General features: G+C 43.7%; 2 protein-coding genes across 4 annotated transcripts; both read left to right on the forward strand.

Moving 5' to 3' along the window:
• Positions 1-2,397: 2,397 nt before the first annotated feature.
• On the forward strand, positions 2,398-6,609 carry slc2a6 (solute carrier family 2 member 6). 3 transcript variants are annotated; one of them, XM_053852147.1, is made up of 8 exons: positions 2,398-2,547; positions 3,180-3,366; positions 3,440-3,536; positions 3,606-3,705; positions 3,814-4,007; positions 4,067-4,242; positions 4,311-4,582; positions 5,784-6,609. In XM_053852147.1, exons 2-8 carry the CDS (start codon positions 3,227-3,229, stop codon positions 6,080-6,082), a joined length of 1,278 nt encoding a protein of 425 aa, XP_053708122.1. In that variant the 5' UTR covers positions 2,398-2,547; positions 3,180-3,226; the 3' UTR covers positions 6,083-6,609. The 3 variants fall into 3 exon arrangements, with proteins under 3 accessions (XP_053708122.1, XP_053708120.1, XP_053708121.1); XM_053852145.1 differs by having other exon boundaries at positions 2,404-2,547; positions 3,095-3,366; XM_053852146.1 differs by lacking the exon at positions 2,398-2,547 and adding an exon at positions 2,913-3,094.
• Positions 6,610-9,602: 2,993 nt separating this feature from the next.
• si:ch211-157c3.4 (Lipopolysaccharide-induced tumor necrosis factor-alpha factor homolog-like) lies at positions 9,603-14,013 on the forward strand. Its single transcript, XM_053852050.1, has 5 exons — positions 9,603-9,711; positions 12,636-12,685; positions 12,756-12,845; positions 12,913-13,105; positions 13,238-14,013. The coding sequence occupies exons 2-5, from the start codon at positions 12,643-12,645 to the stop codon at positions 13,353-13,355; spliced, it is 444 nt and encodes a 147-aa protein (XP_053708025.1). The 5' UTR covers positions 9,603-9,711; positions 12,636-12,642; the 3' UTR covers positions 13,356-14,013.

Genomic DNA, 14,013 nt, shown 5'->3' on the forward strand with positions numbered 1-14,013 from the left:
ACAATATATGCATCAGTTTGATCTAACACATGATATGGATTTGTCTAAAGACAAAACAGTGGCTAATGATGACCATGGTCCCTTAGATTTCTAAGTAAAAACATGTACGATTCTGTCGTAGGTTCTGTCCTCTTTGCTCTTGCGACTGTTCCCGACCAACCCATCTACATGTGCTTTGTAGACTTGGAGAAGGCATATGACCGGGTGGCCAGGGATCCGTTGTGGGAGGTGCTTCGGGAGTATGGGGTGAGTGGTTCTCTACTGAGGGCTGTTCAGTCTCTGTATTCTCGGAGCGAGAGTTGTGTTCGTACACTTGGATGCAAGTCCGATGTATTCCCAGTGAGGGTTGGTCTCCGTCAGGGTTGTGCTTTGTCCCCAATCCTGTTCTTGGTCTACATGGACAGGATTTCGAGGCACAGCTCTGGTGAGGGGGGTTTGTGGTTTGGTGGCCTGAAGATCCAGTCTCTACTCTTTGCAGATGATTTGGTTCTGATGGCTTCAGCTCACGCTGGATCGGTTGGCGTCTGAGTGTGAAGCGGCTGGGATGCGGATCAGCACCTCTAAGTCCGAGACCATGGTTCTCAACCGGAAACGGATGGATTGTTCTCTCCAGGTTCGGACTGAGATTTTGCCTCAAGTGGAGTATCTCAGGGTGTTGTTCTCATGTGAGGGGATTAGGGATTTGGAGAATGGTAAGAAGGCAGAAGCTCTCTATATACCAATCAGTCTTTGTCTCGACCCTCACCTACGGTCATGAGCTTTGGGTCATGAATTAAAGATTATCGATGAATGAGCTTTGGGCCGGATAAAAGCAGCTAAAATGGGTTTTCTCCGAAGGGTGGCAGGCGTTTCCCTTAGAGATAGGGTGAGAAGATCTGTCACTCGGGAGAGGCTCGGAGTAGAGCCGCTGCATTGAGAGGAGTCAGCTGAGGTGGTTCGGGCATCTCATCAGGATGCCCTCTGGACGCCTCCCTTTGGAGGTGTTTCAGACACGTCCAGCTGGGAGGAGACCGAGCGGTCGACCCTGGACCAGGTGGAGAGATGATATCTCTACGCTGGCCTGGGAGCGTCTCGGGATCCTCCAGTCAGAGCTGGTGGATGTCGCCCGGGAGAAGGGCGTTTGGCGTGACCTCCTGAAGCTGCTGCCCCCGCGACCCGGTTATGAATAAGCGGGCGACGATGGATGGATGCCGATTCTGTCGTAATATGAAAGTTGTCAAAGTGTGTCTTGTACTTACAGTACATTGACAAGTGTGGAGGTTGATCACAGCTGAAAAAGAGGAATGGAATTGTGCTCAACACATGCTGCAGAGTTCATTTAAACAGTATGAGGCAGAGGACACTGGTGATTTAATAGCTGATAGTTAACAGGATACTAAATCACTGATGTGAGTGGTCACACTCACAAGAAGAATTCCCAGAAGTGTGTCTCTTCCCTTTGACTGCGGTGGCACTGCAGTTGCTTTAGATTTCTCTTCTGCTTTCTCTGACAATGGCTCAATCCTGGAATGGCGCGATTGACCCCCGGCAACCACACACTTCTCTTTACTTACTCCCGCATCATAAATTTGTTCTTGGTTTTGGTTGTGACATCAAAAGGTCCTGGACGTGTTTGACTTGAAAATGTATGAATTGAAAATCAACTGGAGAGTCGATAAAAAAAAATCAATATGAAAATGATGTTCTGCATTGTCTTTCACTTCCTCCACTTCAACTTCACCCAATCAATTTCCTTTATAGTTATTATTATTATACATGGGATTTTCCATTTTTATTATCGTAATTCAACTGGATCAACTGGATTAACTGGATCACTTTGTTGGGACATGCTTGTTTTGTGCGAATCAGGGCCTTCAAGGCTCTCTCTGCTGGCCTAACATAACTACAAATCGTGATCATGGTTATTTATTAAGTCCCCATATATACTGAAAATTATTATTGTTTTTAGAGTTCACTTTTGTGAATGGGCACATGCAGAGATTTAGAGGGCCACCTCTGTTCTGGCAGTCTTGACTCTCCGTTCAATTATTTCCGGTCTTTTTTACAGCATGCTCGAACCCTGCAGCTTAAACTAATATATGGATTTCTATGGGAACTAAATGCCTTTAAGGTTTATATATATATACTGCCATCCACTGCTCCAGTTGCTGTTGATGAGAAGAGCATTAAGCATGAGGAGAATGCAATGTTTTGTTTTTTAAAAGCTGATTAAATCGCAGTGTTGTCAGTGTGTTTTTTTCCAAAACAAAAATGTTTCGCTGAGGGTACTGAGCAGAAAGGTTGAGATACCAAGGCCCTGTGAAATCGGGGAAACATTCTGAAGTGTCACAATAGGAATCCCAAAATGCAGCACAAGCAAGTTTCACTTTGATGGTGACACACACGCCACTTCCAGCACCTCAAGAGCACCTCACACACAAGTCAGGCTCTTCTTCAGCCAAATGTAATTTAGTGAGACACTCTGGTGAGTATTTGGCATCTTTGACAAGACCTGAAATGGACGAGAGGACTCCACTGCTGGAAAGACCCACGGACTTACATTCCCAGGTATGTAACACTTTTGTTGACTTACCATTAAAAATGCCTTTAACTTGAAGGTGATACCTTCCTATCCGTTTGGGGACACTGATTATAAGGCCTCTCTTTGTCCAACATATAGTCAGCAGTGCAGCGGAAAATATTAGTTATTGATACAATACAGTACATGAACATTCACACATCTAAACTCCTCCTAACAACATGCGTTTGAACTGACAATGTCTCATCATAAAGCTTATTGGTGTCACAGTTGTCCTTATTATTGACTATTTATTATCTACTGTCCTTTGTTTTGTGCCTCTTTTTAGAATTTTAAATCAGGGTGTGAGTCACAACAGGGTTGAGTTACGCTACCACTCAGTGTAGCAGAACAGTTTCCACACCTCTCAGCATTCTAGTTTCCCATCACTAGCCAAGTATTGCGGGCCATCATGGGGCCAAAATTTCACGTAACTCCAAGATGGCTCCCCACCAGCCACCTTGTACCTGATGTCATATGAAACCAGTCAACCTACTGTGATTTCTTCATGCGACTAGACAACTTCTAACATTCCAGGTGAGGAACTCGAAACTCTACCTTGCGGTGATGGCGGCGGTCTTGGGGAACTTTGTCTTCGGTTACTCCATGGTCTACCCCTCAGCCGTGCTGCCTCAGCTCCAAAAACCAGACGTCGACCCTCGACTGAGGATGAACAAGTCCCAGACCGCCTTGTTTGGCTCCATTTTCACGCTGGGGGCCGCGGCCGGTGGGCTCGGGGCAATGGTGCTCAATGACTTGATTGGACGGAAGCTGAGCATCATGTCGTCTGCAGTGCCATCGAGTGTTGGGTCGGTGTTTGTCCATGGCCTTTCAAAGAAAAATAAAGCGTATTACAACTTATTCCATCCGACTGTCTCTCAGTTTCATGCTGCTGGTTGGAGCTACGGACCTGTGGATGCTTCATCTGGGCCGATTCCTTACTGGTATTGCTGGAGGGATAACAGCAGCATCAATACCTGTAGGTCACCATGGAAACATAGAAAGACAATGCGATAGCGTCAAGCCAAATGTGCCAAATGTGTTGCAGGTTTACATCTCTGAGATCTCCCACAAAAAAGTGAGAGGCACCTTAGGTTCCTGCCCTCAGATCACTGCTGTTCTGGGAGCTCTGGTCCTCTATGCTCTTGGTAAGTTGTACTCTGACTCCACAAGTTTGATGGAGGAGGAACTGAGATAGAAGACAGAAGTCATCACATCCCCAGCACAGATGGTCCCTGCTAACTTGTTTGGAACAGGTCTGGTGCTGCCGTGGCGATGGTTGGCATTGGCAGGAGAAGTACCGGTTTTGCTGATGGTGGTTCTGCTGATGTTCATGCCCAGCTCTCCCAGGAGGCTTCTGTCTCTCCACAAAGACCAGGAAGCAGAGCGAGCACTTTGCTGGCTGAGAGGGGATCGATATGACACTAATGAAGAGCTGTACAGCATCAAGGTGGGAGTCAGACAGATATGGTCACTGCTTCCAGTCTGCTCAAGTCTCCCTCCATGCAGGAGAGCATCAGCACGCAAACACGGGTCACCCTGGCCCAGCTCCTCACACCCACCTTCTACAGGCCAATCCTCATCTCAGTAGGGATGCGTTTCCTGCAGCAGATGACCGGCATCACCCCTATCTTGGTCTACCTGGAGCCCATCTTTGCACAAAGTCAGGTTTCTTTGGAGGCCAAGTAAGTCCTGAGCCACTCTCAAGAGTCTCACAGTGCCTTCAAACACCCACCATTCTGTGATCTGCTAGGTACGATGCTGTCATCGTCGGAGTGGTCCGCCTCTTTTCTGTGATCCTGGCTGCCTTTTTGATGGACAAAGCTGGACGAAAAGCTCTGCTCTACACGTCGAGTATGCTCATGTTCCTGGCCTCTCTCACCCTGACAGTCACCTCCCACAATCCGTGCCCCACAAACGGCACCATGCCGGTGGACTACCACAGCACCCTCCTAACCGGAATGGGTGCTGACCAACAAACGGGAAGTCCCATTCCAATAATAAGCACAGTGGTGTTTATATTTGGTGAGTGTTGACCACAACATGATGAAGCTCTGGTGCACTTCACTACATCAGCAACAACTACATGACTGGTCTGTCTGTTAGAAAAATGACAAACAATCTTTCACGACCTTTTGATCATGGGACAGAGAACAGGTGACTGAATTTTGAATTTCTTCATGAAATTTCTTCTTCATTTACATCTGCTGTCCAGTGAGTTGTACCATAATAATCTAATTATGTAGATAAAAAAGTAGGAGGGAAGTGATATAATCTTTTGTGTAACTTGCCTGAAGTGACACACAACCCACCTTGAACTTAGTTTTCGTGACAGAAGGTCAGAGAGACGGGGAATGGATTCCTGCACCTTAACATACTTCGATACAAGGTTCAATTTGAGTCCAGCTTACTTCCGTGCCCTTATTCACATCCATTAAAAGTCACATGGCTACAGACAAAAGCTGCACTTACAAAACTTATGCTTAAACACAAGACTGTAAGGAAAACAGCAAAGTACAGGCCCACTCACCAGAACAACACAGGCACCCAGGCAAGATCTGAATCACTGAACGTCTACATAGTTCATAGTTCAAGTCGACTGTTCAGAGACATGAGATACAGCAGACAGACGGCTCAATTTAACCCCTAAATAAAGCTGGCAGAGCAGTCGGTCAGACACCAGCGGCTTCTACCTGAGACGTGAAACATTGAGTTTCTCATCTCTACACTTGGTTAAGTGTTATGTTTAAACATAAACACATAATGATGATGGAGACAAACTCCACTAATGTGTTTCATCATAAAACAGTTTCAAGAGAGACAGTAGTGTCCAACACATGGAATAAAATGAAAACGTATTTATCGTGATAATTATCATTATCACTGAAATGACAACATTTATCGCCATAACTTTTTTGTCCATATCGCCCATCCCTAAAAGACAGATGATTTTGGTATGTTGAGCAGACAGTTAGTAGTTACTGTCACACCAAAATAGCATCTTGTTTTACAACTGTGTGGGAAACAGTGAGCTGCTGCAGTGAGGATTTTTTTTTTCCAACCACAAAAGATATTTGTTTCTATCCTGTTTGTCACACAGCCAAAAAAAACTTCTTCATTGTAGCAACAAAGACTTTTTTTTTTCCAAAAATAATCTGACTCCCTTACTGATTGTAAATTGAAATATACTTTGAATGATGAAGTCTAAGTATTTGTACTCCTCCAGGTTACGCAATGGGATGGGGACCGATCACATGGCTGCTGATGTCAGAGGTGCTCCCACTGGCTGCCAGGGGTGTGGCCTCAGGCATTTGTGTGACGGTCAGCTGGTTGACAGCTTTCTGTCTGACCCAGGCCTTCACCTACGTGGTGTCGGCGTACGGACTGGTCGTGCCATACTTCGCCTTCACTGTTGTATGTGTGCTCTGTCTGCTGTTCAATGCGGTGTGCATCCCAGAAACACGAGGCCGAACGCTGGAGGAGATAGAGGACTACTTCAGGCGCCGTTCACCAAGTAGACCATGATGTCTTCTGAGTCAAGAAACTTGTTTGCCGTGGAAAAGAAAAAGATACTTTCAGTGTTCAATTAAGCTACTGGTGACATATTATCTAAGAGTCTGACTTCCTCGTTCTTGTAAGAATTGGAACCAGAAATAATGGACGGGAAGTACTTGTTCCAGAACAATGGTGGAACACAGAAGCAACCTCACAAGATGCTACTAAAACAATAGTGCTCCATATTTATGTGTTTGACTGCTGTGACTTTTAGGTTTGATCACACAATACCATGTTTTATGTTGACTTTCTTTTAGGTTTGATCACACAATACCATGTTTTATGTTGACTTTCTTTTAGGTTTGATCACACGATACCATGTTTTATGTTGACTTCCATAGACATTCATTTGCAAGGTGATGTATAAATGATCCAAATATTATTCAGCAGACAATGTTTCTTGTTTTTCGCCAAGTCATAAAAGTTTTACTGTTGTTAAAATTTTACTGCTAAATATGAGCCACAATGAAAAAGATAATTGACTGAATGGTAAACTAATAAACTTGAAAATAAATATAATTACAATTGCACTTATTACCTTCACACATATTTTTACTGAATTGTTTTTTCATTAGTTTACTCCCAATTGTAATTCCAAGAGCAGAATTTGCATGTTCAGATTGGAGGTAAACAGTCAATCTAAGCTCCACACTTCCTGTCCATCGGCACTTAAATAGCTGTTGACTCAAGCGCTATTTTTGCTTGTTCTAGACTCCGCCCACATACTTCTTAGGGCGTCAGCAGTGGAGACCAATGTACTGCATTGGAGGAAATTAGAATTTATTGCGGTATCATTTTGTGTTGTTGTTTTCTAGGGTATTATTTTTATTAAATGAATCATTTCCACTTATCTTACCTCACAAACAGGTTTTGGCTGTTTGTTAAAACAACTCAGATTAAGTTTACTGTTTTAAATTCCAGCCGTTGGAAGGTACTGTGAAGTTATAGCATTGGCTCAATGCAGGATGCTTCAATAGCCTGCAAAATGTATCGATCCCAACTGAAGGCGTGAAAAGAACTAGGACATTCGCGTCCCTCCCTTCATTGGATCGCCATGTATCAGTTCTCTCCCTCAACGTCGGGGATTGCCAGCCGCCGCACCTTTCTATCATCAATGAATATGTTTGTCATGTGTTTCTCACAGCAGTTACATGACAGACATGGCGTCACTTTTTTCTACTTTTTAAAATAGTTACAGATGTGTGCTGTGAATGTGAGTTAATACACATAAGATTGGAGGAGACTGGCTTGACCCATGTCTGCTCATTGACAGCGATGATGACAGTGGATCCTTGTGGGGCAGAGCGATGAAACACTTAAATGAAAGAAATACTTAATAAAAATGGCTGCACAGTGACGAATGAAACTTTGGTAAAATGCCTTCAAACATTGTATAGAGGTTGTCTAGTTAATCTAGGAGAAGAAATGTAATCCGGAACTCCTGCTGGAATATATATTGTTCGATATTCGTTTACTTCTATGATAAAAAATTAAGAATGATTTAGTCGAACTAAGTTGGTCTTAAGAATTGAAATGCAGTAGCCTCCTCCAGCAACCTGCCGCCAGATACGCACAAATGTTTATGGCTTAACAGCAAGTGAAGAGCAAGAATGTTGACTTTAAGTATAAGCACATGTATTGGACCTGATATCTGAGCCTGAATATGAAGACACACAGCCTAAATCTGACTATTAATAACTCAATTTCAAGCCTATTTAGCGAAAAACACAGCAACAGATGAACTTCAAATTGTGAAGCAAGTAATGCACAATATCTCAAGGAGGTCTCTTGGGATACACCACTGCTGGTTAAACAACATTCCTTTATTTAAAAGAAGGATTTCTTCCAGGATAAAAACGGAGTAGAAATGTGACATTCCATATCAAACTGACCCTCGAACCATCATCACAAGGGTCACCACTGATCAGAGACGCTATGTTTGAGACAACCTCATGACAGGGCTACTTTCAAACTTAAAAATAGGTTTGTACGGATCATAAAGACCAGCTGTGTGTCAACTGCACAATGACACCACAGTGTCCCACTTTGAGCCACGATCGGCGGCTTGCGTTCAGATCAGTGAATTCCATGGAATGTTGCTAGTCAGGCCCATCGAAACACTCACAGACCAACACGTCACGGCGCTGACACCATGTGCCGTGGCTCCACCTCGCACACACCTTTCCAACTTGACTCCATAGACGCTCCAGAGGGATGTCGATCGACGTCAGAGGGAGCGGACGCGTTCCTGCGCACCAACAAAGCAGCTACTCCTCCATGAAATCTTACATAAGATGGACGATTCCACACCTAACTTCAGCCAATGAAGGCGTCCAGTCATCGACATCAATTTACTCAAATCTACCAACGTTGTCGCCTAAATTGGATCCCAACCCTTCTTCGCTCTATAGCGCAAAACGCTGTGTAGGTTCCTTAGCAATGTTCGAAAAATCTTGTTCAACTGGATTCTCAGACGCATTTCAGGAGAGTGACACAACTCAAGTCAATTCAGGCGAGTCTTTCACTGAACAAACCTTGCTGTGCGACCTGGACAACACGTCACGTGGCAGGCAGGACATCACTTCAGTTCAGCGCCTGACAAGAAACATTCAACCTGCTTTGTTTGGATTTGTGAAGCACCGAATACCAAAAGAAGTGACACTGACATTGTCATGTTGCTTCCTGTCAACCAGTATAAGAGTGAGCCCAGTTGACTTTTCTGCATTCACCATGGTGAAACAGTAAGAAAGCCACAGCTGGTGTTTCCTTCAGGAACCTGACAAAAACACGTCCAGCTGACAGACACATGGCAGCATGTACTGTTGCATGAGAGACAGATGTGTTTTTTCAGTTGTTATTTTTTAAATCAGGTGGAAGATGGGACCAAACCTGTGATCCCGGGCCACACCAATGATATATATCAGTCACTTCAGTTTCAGCAGGTTGAGTAGAACTAAAGCGATTGGTCCTGGAAATCTAATGGGGACATCTTCAGGATCAGTCTAGAAGCATGTTGGCCATAAAGCAGGGAATCCTGCTCATCTTGGAGAGACATGATCTGACCTTTTATCTTTCTTGTTTGCTTTTCAGCGTTACATTGCATTCCTTTTGTTCAGTAGTTGTACCAGGATCTTTAGGTTGTGTCTTGACTGCTTGAGTTTAAATTGAATTCAAGAGCGAATTTTGACATTTACAAAGTCTGCTTGCAAGTTTACAAACTTGAAAATGGAACAATTTGTTGCTAATGTGTGTTTTTTGTAAACAAGTGGCGTCACAGATCAGAGTCGGTCACAGATTCAGCAGGACAGAAACAGGTTCTTCTCACTTTCTGAATGACACACACACACACACACCCTCACTAGATTCTCCAACATCGAGAACAAAGTAACAAGGACCAGTTCAGGTACGCCTAAATTCTGAGTGACTCATTCCAGATGTACATTCAGCTGCTGAGGGTGGAGGGCGGCAGCTCCTGGGGCGTGGCCATGAGGAGACTAGAAGAGGTACAGGTAAGACAGGTGATCAGCTAGAATCTGTCTGGACTGTACACCAGCGCACACACACACCAGCACCTCTGCACCTAGAAGACTCAGACCCAGGTAAGAGTCCGGGTTGTCAAATACCGAGTCAGAGCTCCATGATTTGAAAATCTATAGCTGCTGTTTTTAAAGTGAAAACATTGCAATAATTCAGGCAGACAAAAAGATGCTCAGTATTGAATCTGCTTTCTTCTTGCGCTGGAGCTCCGCCACGGAGTGAAGCGGTTTCTAAGTTCTGTCTCACCCGAACAGGAATCAGACTTCTTTTATAGCAGCACAATTTATGATTTGACAAGGCACGCCAATAACCATCCCAAAACTCGAATGAACTGTTTGTACAAAGTGTTTGCACAGAGTCAGAGCTGAAAATGTAAATCTTTGTCTCACCTAACAAGCCTTTTTTTATCTTAATCGTCACTGAAAAGAATGTGTAAATAATATTTGAACAGCGTATTTCCCACTTCTTACTGTAAAGTTGTCTTCAAAAGGATTGAATTGTATTTAAATAGTACTTACTTTTTCACTTTTTTATTTTTTTATTGCATATATCACATTATAACCAGTTATATTTCATTTTATATTTCATAAACTTCATAATAAATTTAACATAAGAAGTCAAACTAGCACTTTCTCCCTTACAAAAATTATCAGTCACAAAGTCGTAGAGACCACAATTTTCTCTATTGTGTATAGAAAAACTACACTACAATAAAAATACATTAAAAAAAGGATGGGTTTATAATTTCAACATCATCTTGTATGATGCTTTATATTTGAGACACTCTACATATCGATGACACAAAACAAATCTGACATGACTGTAATAAATGTAAATGGTGACATGAAACAAAAAGGTGGTGCTAGAACAGTAGATAACAGGGTAAATAGTGGGTCGACCAAAACGTTCAGTCTTCACTGAGAGGTTGTGGTTGACTCCACCTGGTTGAAATGAAGGCGCAGCTTTCTCTCTCATCAACACGAATTTGTCAACGTTATTGACTCCGCTTTGTCAGCACAAATCCTCACACTAAAACGGAACTTTTCTGAGAATCTGTGCAATGTTGACCCCCAGGAAGCCGCGCCCTGCTCCCTCCCTGCCTGACACGTCAGTATGGCAGCGATGTTGACTCGCCCGTAACATCTGGGGAATTTCAATTAGGATTTCAGGTCACCTCAAACTTGATTTGCATTTCAGACAACACTCTAAACAAGATCAATTCAACCAAATAGTACCACCGCAATCTCATTTTTAGGTTAATAAAATGTCATTTTTCACACTAACTTATCAAATAAAACTTCAATGCTATGTCATTTAAATCCTGGACTAGATTATTTTTTTATTTTGTAAGTTTTAACTTCGGCATCATTCAGAGTATGAACTGTTGCAGTGCATTATGGGGGTTCAGCTATGACAGGCGGGACTGTCATGGCTGCATGTGGCCCACAGGCCTCGAGGTTATTTGGGAGAATGATGGAGCTAAAACAGTCAAACTTTCTCAGCATATGTGACAACAACTTCACTCTATTATTCGTGTCTTTGTTTCACACATCAAACCAGCCTTTTTTTTTTTACTTTACTTAAAACTTTGAGTCTTCAACAGCTGAGATTGGTTCACATTTTTCGCCCGCAAGAGGATCTGTGGTTAGATTAAACTAGAGGGCGTTCATTCATCCCACAATGAGGACACTCGTCACAAGGGGAGGAATTTCCAATTAAACATCTCAATTTCCGGAATGAACTTGATCTATGTTTACTGGCAAGCCCAGTGCACCAGGCGGAACAATTATTCGACACCACTGTGAAGGCACAGCGACTCACAGGTTTCGGATGGGTCGAGGTGACAGGAAGTTTAATCTGCAGTAGCAACAGGTTTGTCGACACGCCCTCTGCCTCTGTGGTCCAGAGAAGCATGCCGTTGAGTCGCATTCCAACTGAGACTCATGGGCGTGTGACACCTCGGAAGACGCAAAGACAATCGGCTATTTACTGCTTTCCCTCACCGTGATGATGGACAACCCACCTCACCATTTCAGAAAGAGGTCAGGAATTACAGGGGAGCTTCTGAGAGCCAGAGACATGTGTTTCCCGCTTCATTTTTAATGAGCGGTCCAGTTTTTCCTGTTTCATGAATTCACCGAAACAGTCACATGATTGCTCTTTATTACCTCTAAAGGATTAGAAGAACAAAGCAGAGTGACGTTCGCAGTTTCCCCGTCGGAGCAAGTCGTCACCTCAGCACAGAAAGTGACTGTGTACAAGTGCAGCTGACAGCATTTGACCTGCAGGCTGGAGAGTTTATCTTTACAGCGCCAGCCTCAGAAGCATCTTCTTAATCCATCCAGGGCGTTTTTAACCAAAAATGTGTTGTTTACAAGCACATGTCAACCTCGAAACATCACAAAGGGAGATAGGACATGTAACTAGAAATCTACAGTGCTGCTGAGCAATAAATAACTACCAATTCCATTCATATTTAATATGTTTTCTATGACCACATCAATTCTAGATCATTCGAAATAATGTTTATATATATATATATATATATATATATATATATATATATATATATATATATATATATACACGTAGAGAGACTAGTGTGGCCAGATTTTTCTGTGCTGAACACACAGTGAATGGCATGGAAGCTGAAAAAAACACTATGTTTAAGGATTTATTGTTGCAGTCAAATCGGTTTAGAGGGCCTCAGCAAGGGGTCATAAGGCGATGAAACAAATTACAGCTATTATCGAAGACTTTGTGTTTCTGAATCATCCTAAATAGTCCGATCCCGGGTGCTATATTGTGCGTGTGTTGTTCTGAGCAAACGTTTTCAGGTCTGTTCGTGCTGTCCTGAAGGACCGACACAGTACGATGAATTGACTTTTACTCCCTCTGGTATAGTGCTTCATGTGCGGAAGTTGCTTACCATCTTTTTATTGATGAAAGTGTTCATAAACGCCCCTAAATCCTTTTTTTTTTTCAGCAACAAAATGTCAGATGGAGTAAAAGGACCTCCTCCCTACGTCATCCCAGGTAGGTGCGAACACGTGCTCCTCCCTGTCATCTCCAAACCACTTGGGTCACTGTCATCCCTCTGCTTCAGTGGACAAGAGCGACAGCGTGAAGGTCTACCACCTGCACTCGCCCTTCACTCCCCCTGATGAGAAGGAGGCCGCTACAAATGTGGCACCAGGTGAGCCAAGCCTCCTATACAGAAGCGGCGCAGCAGGCTCGCCCCCGCTGACCCCGCTCCCCATCAGTGTTCACAGGTGGAGGGGGTCTAGGCGCGGCCCCAGACGACGGCAAGAAGAAGTATGTGAGCTACGACAACTCGCTCGGACACACCGCAGGCATGACCACCTGCACCTCCTGCCAGCAGCAGGTCATGACCAACGTCACCTACAAAGCAGGGACGTACGCCTGGCTGATGTGCCTCCTCTTCATCTGCTGCGGGTGAGTTAAAGACTGAACTTTAGACATCAGACAATCCCAACAGAGGAGGATCGAATGTCATAAGAGAGTCATTTTTACATCATTTTTCCCACTAAAATCTGTGGTCAAATCTCCTCGGTGTGTGTCCGGCAGGTTGTTCCTGTGTTGCTGCCTGATTCCGCTGCTCATGAACAAATTCAAGGACGCGTACCACACGTGCCCGCGCTGCAACCGAGTGCTGCACGTGGAGAAGAGGAAGTGCTGTAAATGATCGACAGCAGACGGACGGGGCCACAGCCGAGGTCAGCCAGGGAGGGATCGCTGTACGGGCTCCTCGTTTTAGGAAGTCATTGAATAAGTCAAAACTAAAAGATGAAATTGTTAGTAACCAAACTTTTGTCCAGATGATTTTGCGTGAGTGTGAGGACTGTTGCGTCAGTTGAAACAAGCGGTCGGTTTAAGCTCCAGCGCCATCTAGCGGTGAACGCGAAGAGGAATTCAGTCAAATCAGAGAAACTCATTCATGCTTACTTCCAGGTCTTTTTAGTGACTTGGCCGCCTCTTACAAGTTGGTGTGTGAGTCACAAGTGTCGGTCCAGATGACGTAGAGAAGTGCGCGATGGGCCAACAGACTTCCACTATTCTCCCACACTAGTCATTTGAAGTTCTCACTTGATCGTGAGGATTTTCCTCTGCCAGCACTTTGATCATATCCACAAACACGTGCAGTTGTTAATCATATTTGGGGGAAAATTCTAAATGCTGCTGTTGAAAATGGACATTTTTTTGTATTCCTTCTTCTCTAAATTGTACCTCTACTTGTTGCTTTAATAAAACTCATGTTCTCAAGTGTTTTTTTTTCTGTTCTAAGTTTTCTGTTGTGTACTATTTTATAACAACATTTGTCAATAAACAGCCTTAACCCAGAA

The sequence above is a fragment of the Synchiropus splendidus genome, chromosome 19 (assembly GCF_027744825.2).
Source record: "Synchiropus splendidus isolate RoL2022-P1 chromosome 19, RoL_Sspl_1.0, whole genome shotgun sequence".
NCBI classification, from domain to species: domain Eukaryota; kingdom Metazoa; phylum Chordata; class Actinopteri; order Syngnathiformes; family Callionymidae; genus Synchiropus; species Synchiropus splendidus.

Excerpts from the sequence above, each read along its gene's own strand:
- slc2a6 (XM_053852145.1), top strand. The coding sequence starts at position 2,497 with ATGGACGAGAGGACTCCACTGCTGGAAAGACCCACGGACTTACATTCC. Across the intron at positions 4,008-4,066 it reads AAGAGCTGTACAGCATCAAG|GAGAGCATCAGCACGCAAAC; the intron begins GTGGGAGTCAGA and ends CCCTCCATGCAG. Across the intron at positions 4,583-5,783 it reads CACAGTGGTGTTTATATTTG|GTTACGCAATGGGATGGGGA; the intron begins GTGAGTGTTGAC and ends GTACTCCTCCAG.
- si:ch211-157c3.4 (XM_053852050.1), top strand. The coding sequence starts at position 12,643 with ATGTCAGATGGAGTAAAAGGACCTCCTCCCTACGTCATCCCAG. Across the intron at positions 12,846-12,912 it reads CGCTACAAATGTGGCACCAG|TGTTCACAGGTGGAGGGGGT; the intron begins GTGAGCCAAGCC and ends GCTCCCCATCAG. Across the intron at positions 13,106-13,237 it reads CTCCTCTTCATCTGCTGCGG|GTTGTTCCTGTGTTGCTGCC; the intron begins GTGAGTTAAAGA and ends TGTGTCCGGCAG.